Raw genomic sequence first — 16,386 nt, 5'->3', positions numbered from 1 at the left:
GTGTAAGGCCTCTGAGATCTTTGCGGGCACAGGTTATGTCTCACTTTCTTCCGCACTCGTCACAGGACCTTCACACTGAGTCAGTACAGTTCATTTCCTCAGTGTCAGATCTTGGTTAGACTCAGATTATTAGCCTGTCCCCTCGCTACTCAGGTTCTTGTCTATGCTGCCATCCTTTATATTTTCATTATATCCATGCCATATACTGTCCTACTAAATCATGCATTTGAATTATAATGTTACTCAAAATATTTGTAGTATAAATTATTCAAATGCAAATCTGAGGCTGTTTACTGACATTATATCCCATGTAAATAATGCCATATATCCTCCAAAGGTGTTACTGTAATATTTTAAGAATTCAAATTTTGCTTTTCACTCAGCTTATAAGAAACAATTTGCATACCTGATGGATTCAGAGTACTAGAAGTAGTTTTTCCCAAGGTTTTCCCACTTTGTTTTTTGTATTGTACGTGTTTGTATCTTAATCAGACATTCAGTAATGGAATATTCATGGTAATTGTACATAAGTACTCTCAGAAAGACTTCTACATTTAAAATAACATACAGAATTAAACATACTATATATCCAGTAGGAGCATTACACAGAGCAAACAGTACTGATCATTTTCTGTGCCTCTATGAATGTTAGTCAGCCTTTGTTCTTGGCAGAATTTTATGTACATTTGTAAAGCCCTATCTCTAGAAGGAGGTTCTTTGCCACAGATTTTCTGTGTAGCCATTTATCTTTAATGTATGTTATAATCATTGGGTGAATTCTTTAAATTAGTTTCATCCCCTTTCTAGCATTTACATTGCATTAGGGTAATGCAAGAGGTTTCCTGGAAATGGATCTAATTAATGTTTGTTGGAAATGGAGTAGAATAAAGATTTCCATTATTATTAGGCTGTATTCTATTACAGAATGTTAAGCTTAGTGAATATTTAGCATCTGGAGAGTTGTAGGGTGTGAATATGGCTGCTGGCTGTGGAAAATACATTTAAGAAACCTTTTATGGTGTTGTAAGTTTACTATATAAATTTAATAAATTAAATCAATTTAATATCTTTAGTTATACTCTTTACCTTTGATTTCTCACAACTACTTACATTTGCTGTGGGATAATATCAGAATGCTATTTCAGCTGTTTCCTGACTACAGGTTTTATCATTGTTTCACTTTTCCAGTAGTGGTTGCAACTCTTTTTTTTCCCCTATCCTTTAAAAAAAAATTGGGAGGGGTGCTTGGGTGGTGCAGTCGGTTAAGCGTCCGACTTCAGCCAGGTCACGATCTCGCGGTCTGTGAGTTCGAGCCCCGCGTCAGGCTCTGGGCTGATGGCTCAGAGCCTGGAGCCTGTTTCCGATTCTGTGTCTCCCTCTCTCTCTGCCCCTCCCCCGTTCATGCTCTGTCTCTCTCTGTCCCAAAAATAAATAAATGTTGAAAAAAAAATTAAAAAATAAAAATAAAAATAAAAAATAAAAAAAAATTGGGAGACTAAAAAGGCCAGGCTTATCTAATTACTGCTTCTTAGAAATACTGTTACTTCAGGTCATTAACTATTTCTTCATTTTTAACCTTGACTGCAGTTTTCAGACTCTTTAGAACTATGTGAGCATTCCATTATTCATTCCCCAATTTCCAAAAATTTTCAAACAGCCAATCAAAAATATTGGGGAACATTGAACTTATAGGTGACATATATGATGTTAAACTTTCCCATCAAACAGTTCAGGTGGATAATTTATGGCTAATTTTATATTCTTTCATACTGCTATGTAAATCTCTAGAAAACATCAGCAGTCATCTAAAATTATACCTGGAAATTGAAGATTTTCTTTTTTATAATAAATTATATGCCTAAGACTGTAATGAAAATTGTCGTGTTCTGAGTATCTTTAAAAATGTATCTTTAAAAAATGGCAATCAGAAATGAAACTGTACCAGAAGCCTGAAAAGTTAACAATGATTGGATACAAAACTTAACAACAAATTTTCAGGACACCATGTCAAAATTAGGAAATTTACCAATCCTATGATTTTCATCATTTGATGAAAAAAGTATTTATTTGGAGTGACATTAATGTCTAGGAGCAATTTATACTTCTGAATAGTGTCCCAGCTCTACTTTTTTAGTAGTTTTTAAAAATTTTTTGTAGTGTACTCAAGGTTTATTTTTAATAAGAGTCATTTCCATTTTAGGTTTGTATCCTTATATAGAGGTCCATGTCATACATACAAAGTACAAAGACTTAATGAGTCAACATCCTATAAATTCTGTATTCAAGCTTGTAATGAAGCAGGGGAAGGTCCTCTCTCTCAAGAATATATTTTTACTACTCCAAAATCTGTCCCAGCTGCCTTGAAAGGTAAGTTATACATCATTATTTTTTTTAGTAATAAATTTTAAATGGATGTTCATAAACAATTTTATGTGCTATTATTACAATTTATTGTCCAATATGTGTCCAACATAAATTATAAAAAAGAAATTATATAGACAAGCCTATCTACTGAGAGTTTTACTCAAAATAGAAGCTCTTTTATCTAGCACATTGATACTCAGATGAGCACTGGGTTTTGTCACTATTTTTAATAATCTAGCATAAAAATACTAAACTGAATAGATATACTGGTTTTCTAATAGGGTCATTTAATGTTTCTGCTGTTGTTACTAAGGAAAAAAGTCACAGGGGCACCTGGGTGGCTCAGTCGAGTTGGTTAAGTGTCCGACTTCAGCTCTGGTCGAGATCTCACAACTTGTGAGTTCAAGCCCTGCATCAGGCTCTGTGCCAACAACTTGCAGCCTAGAGCCTACTTCAGATTCTGTGTCTCCTTCTCTCTCTGCCCCTCTACCACTTGTGCACTGTCTCTTTCTCTCTCTCTCTCTCTCTCTCTCTCTCAAATAAAAATATTAAAACAAAAATTTTTTAAAGAAAAATCACAAACTCAAATTATTTTGAGTTGTTACTGTTTCATTCATTCATATTTCAGGGAGAGAGCCAGGTTGTCTGTTAAGCACAACATAAATACATTCTTAGTTAAATTGAATTATTTTTTTAATGCTTATTCATTTTTGAGAGAGAGACAGCACAAGCAGGAGAAGGGTAAAGAATGAGAGGGAAACACAGAATCTGAAGCAGGCTCCAAGCTGTTGGCACAGAGCTCGATACAGAGCTTGAACCCATAAACTGCAAGATCACGACCTGAGCTGAAGTCGGACCCTCAACTGACTGAGCCACCCAGGTGCCCCTAGTTAACTTGAACTTTTAAATCTTAATTTACACACTTTCAGTTGTATGTACAAATATCTTTAAAATTAATTTTTAGATGGGTTCTTTTTTTTTTTTTTTTTTTTTTTTTTTTGAGAGAGAGAGCGAGCAGGGGAGAGGATCTTAAGCAGGTTCCACACTCAGTGCAGAGTTCAACAGGGTGGTTGATCCTATGACCCTGGGATCACGACCTGAGCTGAAATCAAGAGTCAGACACTCAACTGACTAAGCCACCCAGGCACCCCTAGAAGGATTCTTATTTTTAAACGACCCTGACTGGGGCATCTGGGTGGCTCCGTCAGTTGAGCATCCAACTCGATTTCAACTCAGGTCACGATCTCACCATTTGTGGGATCAAGCCCAGTCTCCAGCTCTGCACTGACAGCATGGAGCCTGCATGGTTTTCTCTCTCCCTCTGTCTGCCCCTCCCCTGCTTGCTCATTCATATTCTCTGTCTCTCTCTCTCTCTCAAAATAAACCTTTAAAAAATAAAATGACCCTGGCAAGGATTACACTTTGTGTATTTAGCCACAATCGCTAACATTCCTCACACAGAGGACAAATCACACAGATTTCTAGTACAGTTTCCTGGATCATGTACTTGAAATATGTCATTTATTAAGCAGATCCATAGTTAGCAGGACTGTCCTTGACAAACTTTCTAATAATGTTGATGGAGTTTTACTGAGTCATTTTTCTGTTCTCTCATCCAGTTTAGTGTGTACTAACCTTAAGAAGATTGCTGATTTTAACCCTCTGTATCCCAACATGGAGTGAAACAGTCTTATGTCAAGCAGCTAGGAGTATTTTTCAACTTACCCTCTTAGGAGATTTCTTAAATTACAAAATGTCATGTTCTAGTTATGCCCTTAGAAGCATCATTGACGTTGTTTTAGAATTGCCATAACCTCTCTATTGGCCTTTTAGCTCAATGAAAACAGTGCTTCCCTTGACAGATCCTTTAGTCAGTCTGGCCATTGTGGCACCCGTAGATTATATGGCCTGGAGATAATAAGAATGGAACATTAACCATTTCTCTGCAAATTTCAAAAATTCATTGATATTTATTTCAAGTATATAACTGGGTTTTAAATGTTTGTTGATTTTGATTAAAACAAGTGTCTGTGTGATGTGCCAAATTAAAAATCAAGTAGAGTAGATTTTATTTGTATTTGTTCTCTACAGCTCCCAAAATAGAGAAAGTAAATGATCACATTTGTGAACTTACATGGGAGTGTTTACAGCCAATGAAAGGTGATCCAGTTATTTACAGTCTTCAAGTTATGTTGGGAAAAGATTCAGAATTTAAACAGGTATGTGCTAAAATGTAATTCTATGGATACTTATTTTTATTTCTCATCTTAATGCACTTGGCAATGCAAGATTTGACTGTCTTTATCTTCTAATTTAAAAACATTTATTTAGTACTTACCATGTTCCAAAGATTATAACTACACAGTATCTCAGGATTCAAAATATTTTAAGTGTGAACTATATATTTAACAGATTATTCATTGATTAGGCAAGAATGTATTTAACTGTATGCCAGGCACTCAGGATATATAACGCTGTACAAAAAGTTCTTGCCTCTGTGGAGCTTACATTCAGTAGAAAAAGAGATACTAAAAGCAAATGTATCTTATATTAGATATAATCTATATCAGTATATCTTAGAGAGTGATAAGTACAGTGGAGAAAAAATAAAACTGGGTAACAGGAATAGGCTGTCATTGCGGGTAGAGACAGCTAGTACTATTTCATACAGGGCAATCAGGTGACAATGGAACAGAGACCCAAAGGAGGTGAATATGGGGAGAACAGTGTTCCAAGAAGAGGAAGCAGTAGGTGTGCAAAAACATGCTTGTTAAATTTAATGAACAAGGAGGCCAATATGAGGTTGTGTGAGCAATGGGAAAAATAATAGATGAAGTCAAGTAGTTAATGGTAAAGGGGGTCTGTGAGTGGTATAAAGATCACGTAGGGCATTATAGGCCATACTGTGACTTTCACTCCATGTAAAGTGAGAAACCAGTGGAGGATTTTGACCAGAGTGGTCACATTATCAGTCACGAGGTCATTTTGGCTAGAATGGGACACAGGTAGAAGCAGAGGACACTAGGGAGGCTTCCGTCATCATCATCATCATCATATTACTACTACTACTGTTATTATTATTATAATGCAGTGTTGTAAATATGACAATATTCAGTCATTATGGAAGCCTAGCAGAAGTGTCACCTACATGGCTGAGAAATTTCAAAGATGTCTTCCTGGTAGATGATGAATAGCGATGAGATGAAGTAGGAAGCTGCCAGTGTTCACTGTAACTTTTTTTTTTTTTCCACTGTAACTTTTATAAAGAAGTGGTTTTTATGCAACTCAAAAGCCTAATTTCTATAAACACTGCATCTGATTCTCCCTTTTCTGTGTCAACCTTCTTTATTTTTAGTGCTCTTAAAAGTGAGGTTGTTTTCTTTTGAGTGTCTTGTATTTTCTTTTCCCACTAGAAAATTAGTCATTCATCAGTTTTATTTCAGTCTCATACTGTTATAGCTATTAGTAATAGAATATTTATCTTTTTTTCTTTAAAGTTTACTTTATTTATTTTGAGAAAGAGCACGAGCAGCGGAGGGGCAGAGAGAGAATTCCAAGTAGGCTCCATGCTGTCAATGCAGAACCCAACGTGGGGCTCAAACTCACAAACCCTGAGATCATGACCTGAACTGAAATCAAGAGTCAGGCACTTAACCAACTGAGCCACCCAGCCACCCCATAATATTTTTTCAATATAGATCTAATTTTTTCTTTCAAGTTGTAAGTATAGAAGTGCAATTTCTTTTTTTTTATTTTTTTATTTTTATTTTTTAATGTTTATTTTTGAGAGAGAAAGAGAATGTGAGCAGGGGAGGGTCAGAGAGAGAAAGGGAGACACAGAATCTGAAGCAGGCTCCAGGCTCTGAGCTATCAGCACAGAGCCCAACGTGGGGCTCAAACTCAACAAGCCGTAAGATCATGACCTGGGCCGAAGTCCAGCGCTTAATTGACTGAGCTACCCACGTGCCCTTAGAAGTGCAGTTTCTTAAGTGAAATTACAAAAGGCTCCACAAAGAGTCAGATTAAATTTGGCATATGATTGTTTTTCTTTATTAAGCCATCTGCAATTGACATTATAATCAGATTTGAATATAATTTACAGATAAGCAGGTTTCCTTCCAAGGAGGAAGCAAAATTAATATTACAAAAATGTAATTGCATTATATTTTTAAAGGAAATAGGGACCTCAGATTTGAGTAGTATATGAATTTTAATAAACATACCACTACATGAAACAGCAATACTAATTCTAATTTAACTTAAAAGCTAAATCAATCCTGTCATCACTTTCACTTACTTTAGATTGTAAGCATGCTATAAAACTTAAAATACTGATTTCCTTAGAACATCATCATATATATGCTTCTCTGAATCTCTTAAATGTTGATTGGCAAGTTATACTCCAAAAGTTTGAAGGGTTTTTTAAGAATTCAGGTTCATTCATGGAATTTAATATTTTACATAAAATTTATTTGATAATCAATACGTATGAATTAAATACTATGTTTAAAGAATTATGGGGGGTGGTTATGGTATTATTAATAGGTTACTGTTTTGATTTTAAGAAAGTTGTTTAGAATATAACAAGCAAGCAAAAATTTTATAGTCATGACATTTTACATAGCCAAACAAATAAAAGGTCATGACAAAGATAAAACCTATTTTACAAAAAGGAATGATTTATTCCACCTGGACTTCTGGAATATTTTCTAAAAGGAGTGCCATTTAAGTAAGAGGAGGCATGGCGGCACTGGTGAGCTTAGAAGGAACCATGAACTTAAGTGTGACTTGAGTAAGACTCAAGAATGGAGTATGTGGCTAAAGAGGCCAGGTCCTGGTGGGTCTTATTCCACAGCAGTAGGAACAGCTGATGTTTTTAAGAAGGGATTATTATTTATAAGTTGCGGGTTGAGTTTCTAAATGAGCCTATAAAAAATCTGTTTAACCTATAATATTGCTGGGATTGGGGGTCTAGAAGCAAATTCGCCTGGCGGCAGCAAGTACTTATGATGCTGGGCTAAACTTAAAAGTTTGGGACAAAGAAGGGAAGAATAGAAACACATTGATTTTGTTGTATTCTTCCCTTTCTTCATCCTTCTTTGATCAGCTTTAAGAAAACCCTTTGCTGCCTTCTTGCTACTCGGTGCCCCTTTCTGTAGGACCTCACCTAAAACTGCCCCGTTCTCTACAATACACTCTCCCTCTGACTCGTGCCTCCATGTCTGACACACATCATAACTCCCATATACACAGGGTAGCTGACCTTAGTGGCATTAGGAGAAAAACTATTTGCTTGGGAAGATTCATACCAAAGGCAAGTATCTACGGGTTCTGTAATCCCCTCAGAGGTGTATACATTTTTAAAAGCAAGTAAGTGCTCTTTTACCAAAATGACATTTCGAGTAGTATAAAAGATGAATTAAAAAATACTGGGGGAAAATAGAGTCACTTTCACAACAGATCAACCAACCTGGGAGTCTGTACCTAAGACACTTTTGTGTCACAGCTCATTATGTTGCAAGTACCAGGAAAACCAACTCAGACTGGTGCAATCAAGTGTAAATCCTCTGAGGGAGATGCCTGAAGGTAAGCAGGCTTCGGGATTCTGTGATTCAGAAGCTCAATGAAGTTGTCAGGGGCATGGTTTTTCTCATAGTCTTCAGTGGCTGCCCGTAGCCATAAGGAACTTACTGTCCCTCATTCACATTCAGGGAAAAGAAAGCACTTAGATTGCAAAGCCATTCCTGAATGAATGACTGTTTCAGGGTTTAAGCCAACCAGAGGCCTGCTCTGGAGTTAATGAGGCCAGCTTCTCCCAATACATGGATTGGATAAGGGAGAGTTTGATACCCCATCAAAAATGTTGGTAGTGTTGGGAGAATGGATGCTGTGACAGTGGCCTGTTGGATTCTGTACAACTTCTTTTATTCTTTAACTTCTGAACTTACATTCCCAAAAACTGCTCCTCAGAGTGGCATACAGACCTCATGAACCTGAATGTCATAAGAGCTGGGACCGTGATTGTTTTCCTTTTTTGTTGTTGTTTGTTTGTTTGTTTAAGTTCTAAGTGGTACTTAAGCACAATAAACTGCTCTGGAATCTCCAAGTTCACTTATAACTCCCTCAGCAATAAGAGAGGGGAAGGATACAGATAAGAGCTATGTGGCTGTCTACATTCATTAGTTTTAAGGGGTTTTTACTGTTCTCTTTATGTATTGATCACTACGAAATAAGTATCTGCAATAGTATATTCACAGATTGCAGAGGGTGACATGACAATATGTAACAAATTACATGGCAACATATGCCTTACTATGTGTCATAAGGAATAATCACTTTTAAATGTAATCAAATGTGTAATAACCATAAGGAAAGGTTTAAACAAGCCTGTACTCGGCCTAAAAACAATGTATTATTAAAATCATTGTCTAATACTAACTGCTATAAATAATATATACTGTGCATATTACTCAGGATAAAATCAGATTGTGGATGTGTAACATCCACAAAAAGTTGAAATAGTTAAACAGATTGTTCCTTTATAATGATAACTTCAGAAGTGGTTATCTTTGATAGTAAAAATGTTCACTCATCCTTAAAAGATAACAAAGGACTGGGGTACCTGGGTGGCTTAGTTGGTTGAGTGTCCGACTTTGGCCCAGGTCATGATCTCACAGCTTGTGAGTTCGAGCCGCGCGTCAGGGTCTGTACTAACAGCTCAGAGCCTGGAGCCTGCTTCAGATTCTGTGTCTCCCTCTCTCTCTGCCCCTCCCCTGCTATGCTCTGTCTCTCCTGTCTCAAAAATAAACATTAAAAAATTAAAAAAATAACAAAGGACTATTTTATATTTTTGTATGAGTACTTGGTGAATTCATCTAGCCAACCAAATAGGCTTTTAGAATGTAGATATGGAGAGAAACTGGTTTCATTTTTATTGGCCCCTGTTCTACAATTGTTATTTTCTTCATGCTGTGACATATTCACAAAGCTAAAATAAGGACAAATACAAATTTATGAAAATCTAAACATTCTTTAAAAATTTTCCTGTAGGGGCGCCTGGGTGGCGCAGTCGGTTAAGCGTCCGACTTCAGCCAGGTCACCATCTCACGGTCCATGGGTTCGAGCCCCGTGTCGGGCTCTGGGCTGATGGCTCAGAGCCCGGAGCCTGTTTCCGATTCTGTGTCTCCCTCTCTCTCTGCCCCTCCCCCATTCATGCTCTGTCTCTCTCTGTCCCAAAAAGAAATAAAAAACGTTGAAAAAAAAAATTTTTTTTTTAAAAATAAAAATTTTCCTGTAAAATTCTGTTGCAATTGGCATAAGTTCTTAGCCAGCTAAACATGCACAAACATCATAAGCTTAAATTTAGTATGCATTTCTCGATTAGAATGCAAAGTGAAAACCATAATCTCTTACCTGCCATTTTAACTGTAAATCTGCATTAATATTTGCCATACTTATCCTATAAAATAGATAGTTTATTGATAGCAAATATAAAGAACTCTTTTTTTGTTTTATTTTAACTATATGTAATTATAAGTCATCTGTGAGTAATAGCTACAGGCCAAAAATTACGAATTTTTGAGTTTTACTTGCCCTTTTCTGTTTACTAAGATCACAACAATCTTCCCTTGTCAGTAGGAACTGGGGGACTGGAAATGGTGTTTTTCATCATAATTTTTATTTCTCAGTCTCAGACCTAACTAACCCTCCTTATCTCAAGCTTCAGTCTTGTTTTGAATAGCTTCACTTAGATATGTGAACATTTTTATAAATTAGCTTTAGCAAGTTTATCTGTTTTCTTCAGTCCTGTATCTGCAGTCACCTATAAGATGGCTCTTTGTTGGGGCGCCTGGGTGGCGCAGTCGGTTAAGCGTCCGAACTTCAGCCAGGTCACGATCTCGCGGTCCGTGAGTTCGAGCCCCGCGTCAGGCTCTGGGCTGATGGCTCGGAGCCTGGAGCCTGTTTCCGATTCTGTGTCTCCCTCTCTCTCTGCCCCTCCCCCGTTCATGCTCTGTCTCTCTCTGTCCCAAAAATAAATAAAAACGTTAAAAAAAAAAAAAAAGATGGCTCTTTGTTTAGATATCCTTCTAACATCTGAAACACAAAATTGAAAACTTGACCTCATTATCTTTCCTCCCAATCTCTCCTGTCCAAACTCTTCACTTCATCATTGTCAAAAATACTAACATAGTTTTGGTCCCAAGCTTTTTTGAACCCTTGAAAGAATTTTTTTTTTTTTGCCTGCCAACTTATTCAAATAAAAATCATTTCTAAAAGTGATCCATAAAAACTATACTAACACCTCATATCCCTGTGTTTTCCATACAAGAGCCCCTATCCTGCCCAGCTCCTTCAATCCCTCATTCAGCTTCATGATTAAGAGTCCTCAAACACTGTTTAAATATCACATAGATAGATAGATAGATAGATAGATAGATAGATAGATAGACAGACAGATAGATAAATGCCACAGTTTCCAACTAGTGTTCTGAACATATTCCTTCCTGTCTGTCAAATCTCTTCACCTATCACCCTCATACCATTTGTTGAATTTTTTCCTGTAACTATATTACCACGCCCATTTGGAGACAAATGGAAAGTAAAGAAAATTTTAAAGACAAATAAATGCCACCCATTATATACATATGACAAATACATATTTTTTATTTTTACTATTTTGGGCTCATCGTATGTGTACTTTTTGACACTGCTTTCTAATACTGTCTTCTGATTTACTGACGTTACTCCTTTTACCACAGTCCAGACGTGAACATTACTACATTTACACCCCTTGTATTGCTCATCTGCATCCTCAGAACTAATGTATATTTATCATTTTCTTTGCGTCATCATCTAAGTCTTACTTCCTTCAGTAAAAGCTCCTTTATATATTCGCAGCATCCACTGATACATTTTGACGTATACATGGTCAATAATTCACTAATCTAGCGTCCTTTACCTATTACGTGCTGGATTCCAAAGACACAAGATGAGACAAAGCTCTTACCTTGCTCCTTTGGAAGCAAATCAATACGTAAAAATTAGATTTACAACATAGATACAAATGAGGCAGGTAAAATTGCTTGAAAGAATGCTACCTCAGGTTTGGGTTGATCCAACTTACAGCCCACCAACTAGCTGGAAAAACTCAGTTGGGCAGTCACTAATGAGCCTTGGTTTTCTCATTGATAGAATGAGGGAAGGAACTCATTAGTAGAAATGATAGCTTCCATATAGTTCTTTTTTTTTTTAATGCGTATTTATTTTTGAGAGAGACAGAATGCAAGCAGGGGAGGGGCAGAAAGAATGCCTGACACAGGGCTCCAACTCACGAGCTGTGAGATCCTTTTCTGACCTGAGCTGAGCTGAAGTCAGATGCTTAACCAACTGAGCCACCCAGGGACCCCCGATAGTTTCCATATATTGAACATGTGCTATGTGCTGGGCACTGTGCTAAGTGCTTTCACAAATACTTGTTTCATTCTTATAATTACCATACAAGATGATAATATGCTTACTGTACTAAGGTAACTGGTCTAAGATCACATAGAGTGTGAAGTAGCAAAACAGTGCTTGGACCCAGGGGTGATCAATTCCAGTAGATAACACTCTGAATCATTAGCACACTCTTGAAAATCCATGGCATTCTATTCTTGTTCTTTCCTTTCTAAGGGGTGGTCAGAGGAGTTGAGTTTTAACATCCAATTCTGTGTTTGTAAGTGATTTCTTAAAGTTTATGAAATAATTTGCCATAGATACCTATAGAAAGTTCCCCTTACTCATTCATTCATCGTTTCAGCAAATGTTTGAAATTGACAGAAACCACTTTTGCAAAGATCTAATGAAGGAGCATGGTTTCTCCTTTCATGGAATGGTTTCACAAAAGTTTGACTTCTTACAGTTGAAGAAACTAGGGGAATGCCTGTGGGCTGAATTAGCTTGTTCTGTAGCTACTTTGGAGGCAAATCTCTCCTTAACTGGTCTGTAAGTTCTGTGAGGATGGATGTCACATCCTCACTTTTCCAGTTTCTCTTGCCCTTAAACGGTGGATAAGCTCTTTAATGTAAAGTTAGGTATTTTTTAAATGTCATTAAAAAGTTTAAAGGAGTGGCATTTCACTAGCTTTCATGTCAGAAATACTTCTAGGGGCGCCTGGGTGGCACAGTCGGTTAAGCGTCCGACTTCAGCCAGGTCACGATCTCCCGGTCCGGGAGTTCGAGCCCCGCGTCAGGCTCTGGGCTGATGGCTCAGAGCCTGGAGCCTGTTTCCGATCCTGTGTCTCCCTCTCTCTCTGCCCCTCCCCCGTTCATGCTCTGTCTCTCTCTGTCCCAAAAATAAATAAACGTTGAAAAAAAAAAATTATAAAAAAAAAAAAATACTTCTAAAACTAGCCAGTTGTAAAATGGGTTTTCTGCCTAGCCTTCACACATAATCCTTCTTTACCATCTTATTAACAGATTTACAAAGGTCCCGACTCTTCATTCCGGTATTCAAGCCTTCAGCTGAACTGTGAATATCGTTTCCGTGTGTGTGCCATTCGCCAGTGCCAAGACCCTGTGGGGCATCAGGACCTAGTAGGTCCCTACAGCACAACAGTGCTCTTCACCTCTCAGAGGACTGACCCACCAGCCAGCACCGACAGAGACACTGTGGAGAGCACGAGGACCCGGCGGGCGCTGAGTGATGAGCAATGTGCCGCAGTCATCCTCGTGCTGTTTGCTTTCTTTTCCATTTTGATTGCCTTTATCATTCAGTACTTTGTAATCAAGTGAAAATATAACTTTATTTTTTAATACTGTATTACATTTTATTTTGTCATGTACTAAAATTATTTCTGTATTGCTTTTACAAAGACAGTGGCATTTAGCACTGGCATTGAGACTATAATACATCATTTTTTGCCATTTTCAATGCTTATATCATTAGGTAGAGGCTGGCACCTTATTAGAATGCAAGCCACAGAAATAGCAATTTTTGGTTTTTTGGTTGGGACTTTTTTCTTTCCTTTTTTTTCTTTTTTCTTTTTTTTTTTTTACATGCCTTCTTGTAAAACATATTTTCTAAGAGGCAACAATATATAATTGGTATATTGACCAGTCAGCATGAGTGTAACAGTGACAACCTGATCTGTTTGTTTTAAAGATATTACCTAGTGAAAAATTCAAAATGATGAAAATTTACACTAACATGCTATAAAAAAAAATGTTAAAGTCTGATGCTGTGAAAGCAATCTAGTGCTATATTTCTACCTCCTCATTTGTCTTAATTATTTGGTAAGTGGGATTATGATGAATAACTGGAGGGGCTTAGCAGACAAAAACTGGATGAAAGAATATGCATGAAAAAAAGAAACTTCTTGTTTGATAAATGTGGAGTTCTTCATTACAAGTATATATTCATGAATTCACAGATAAGTCACTTAAAGAAAGCACAGACAGTTTACTTGGCCTAAAAATATTTTAATGTTTACTTAAAAAGCACCTCTTCAAGTCTTGAGAACATGGAAGAGAACAGAGGGCTTATAGATACTTTTTAAAAAGTAATCATACTCAACTCTGAAATTTCAAACCTACTTAATTTGGTTTTTGTGAGCCTTTGAACTATATGTGTGTGTATAAGGACATATGCACGTACATATACGGCATATATATAAACTATACATACCAAGTGTAAAAATACACACACACACACACACTCACTCACTCCATGTATCTGGTACAGGCTAATTTTGAAGAACTCCCATAAGTTTTGCTGCTTCTCCCATAACTACTGCCATCACCATCAGAATTCATAATCAAACCTAACCTTTTTGTTTGGGGCACCAAATCTGAAGACAAAATTAATTTGCACCAGTAAACTTCAAGCTGCTTTCTTTCTTGAAAAACTAATGTTTAATGTAATGTCTGTCTGGATACTGTTCCAAATTGTTGATTGCATGTGGTTAATGTTGCATTAGAGCACTTTGCAATTGCATAATTCATTAATGTTTTGTGAGCTTGCATTTGTGAGTTATTGGATGATCAGATTGAATTTTGTCAAGTATCACGTTGTACATCTTGCATAGATGTCAATGACTGCCAGTAATAATAGTTTGTAATGAAACTATCTAAAATTCTTGTTTTATCACATCTGTTATCTGTAAAACACTTGTAACTAGCCTTTTTAATTTATTATTTGAATTTTAGGATAGTGAATCACTAATTTTTAGTTGCTGAGGGTAGCATTTTAGTGATTACTAAGCACTTCTGTCAGTCTTTGAAAACAGGACCTATGTTTTGTGCTTTGAAGATCTCTGAAGAATTTCTCTTATATTAGAAATGGGCATGTATTGTAATTGTTTTATGTCAAATGATCTGTGCTGTAGAAAAAACATTAACCTTTGTTCAAAAAAGAAATGGATAAACTTGGCCTTTCCAAGTGTTAAGAATGATCTGTCACTATAATATACTGTATGTTTACATTTTATTTAAATTTAATCTCATGTATAGGCTAACTTTCCCCCAAAACAACAGTGATTGCGATTATTTTCTAGAAACTTCTTAAAAGTGCCACATTTGGCAGTACAAATGAGTTTGAGTGTAATAGCCCAGAGATTTCTATATAGTTGAATGTCTAAAATGGTAAAATATGCCACTGTGGCAGTTACAGTGGCTTATGTTTTTCATAGTAACTCAAATGAACTCCTATTTTTGATAGTAAATGTCATTTAATAGTGTACTTGCCATTTGAGCCTCGCTGCAAAATCAGTGCAGAGGAGAAAACAATTTTTAATGTAATCTTGATTTTACCTCATATACTGTACATTCCAAAAACTCTAAACTTTTTAAAGATTATAGATACACTACCAAACATATCACCTTAAAATTGTATAAGGTTGAACTTCATACAAATGAAAAAATATAATCTCATAAAAATACATAACTATGTAGCAAAAGTGTCTTTAAAATCCATGGAAAATAAAAGTTGTATCATTCTTTTTTGAGATATGTTTATTGTATTCATAAACACTCATTACTTGCCGCTGCTTTCAGAGAAAGAAATGTTAAGATCTCCCTTCTTGCAATGGTCTTACAACAGATTTTTTGTTTTGTTTTTAGCAGTATTCAACTCTTCAGCATGAGAAAACCCCCATATTCAAGAAGGTAACATCCAGTAGATTAAAGAATACAATTAGAAGCTTTATCCTAGTGACTTGATTTTGTGCAAATCTCTAGATATCTTGCTTCCTTTACATATATAAGTAAAGATGGCTCTGAGGTAAAGTTCTCATTGGAAAGGAAATCTCTGACCTTTCCATGCCTTTCCTGCATTCTTTGTCTATTTCCTAGTACCTTCTTTCTCCCACGTCCAGGGGCCTAGCACCTTCCTCATACTGGCACTGTTATGTGCCCCCAGGTCTTCCTCCACCAGGGAGTTCAACATGCCCACCTACAATACCATGCCAGAAAGCTCAACTCATGCCTGAGAATTCTTGCACGTGCCTGAAAATTCTGTGTACCCTCTTACTTATCCCCTGTTAAAATTTCCATCCACAAATCTCAAATGGGGATGAACCTTTTTTTTAAGCTTTTATTTAAATTTCAGGGTTGCCTGGGTGGCTCAGTCGATTGAGATCTGACTTTGGCTCAGGTCATGATCTCATGGTTCATGGGTTCGAGCCCCACATCGGGCTCTGTGCTGACAGCTCAGAGCCTGGAGCCTGCTTTGGATTCTGTGTCTCCCTCTCTCTTTGCCCCTCCCCCACTCGCACTCTGTCTCCAATATTTTTTTAAAAATTAATTTCAATTAGTTAACATGCAGTGTAATAGTTTCAGGTAGACAACACAGGATTCAACACTTCCATACATCACTTGGTGCTCACATGTGCACTCCTTAATCCGTACCATCTGTCTAACTCTGGTAACCATCAGTTCTCTAGTTGAGAGTCTGTCTTGGTTTGCCTCCCTTTTTTTTCTCATCTTTGCAGGTACCACAAGTTTAAAATGTTAGGCTGGGGAAGAGTGATTTTGAATATAGGGACAT

The 16,386-nt window shown here is 36.8% G+C and overlaps 1 protein-coding gene across 5 annotated transcripts in view; it reads left to right on the top strand.

Moving 5' to 3' along the window:
- Nucleotides 1–15,346, top strand: part of FNDC3A (fibronectin type III domain containing 3A) — a 146,628-nt gene extending 131,282 nt beyond the window's left edge. For 4 of the 5 annotated variants that reach the window (XM_047854623.1, XM_047854636.1, XM_047854628.1 and 1 more), the window contains 3 exons: nt 2,201–2,367; nt 4,456–4,583; nt 12,822–15,346. In XM_047854623.1, the coding sequence (XP_047710579.1) occupies nt 2,201–2,367; nt 4,456–4,583; nt 12,822–13,136 (610 nt within the window). In that variant the 3' untranslated portion in view covers nt 13,137–15,346. The remainder of the gene's footprint in view (nt 1–2,200; nt 2,368–4,455; nt 4,584–12,821) is intronic. The other variant, XM_047854651.1, reaches the window with a different exon arrangement.
- The last annotated feature ends 1,040 nt before the right edge of the window (nt 15,347–16,386 follow it).

The sequence above is a fragment of the Prionailurus viverrinus genome, chromosome A1 (assembly GCF_022837055.1).
Source record: "Prionailurus viverrinus isolate Anna chromosome A1, UM_Priviv_1.0, whole genome shotgun sequence".
In the NCBI taxonomy this organism is placed as follows: domain Eukaryota; kingdom Metazoa; phylum Chordata; class Mammalia; order Carnivora; family Felidae; genus Prionailurus; species Prionailurus viverrinus.
This window is presented reverse-complemented; position numbering and strand designations above follow the sequence as displayed.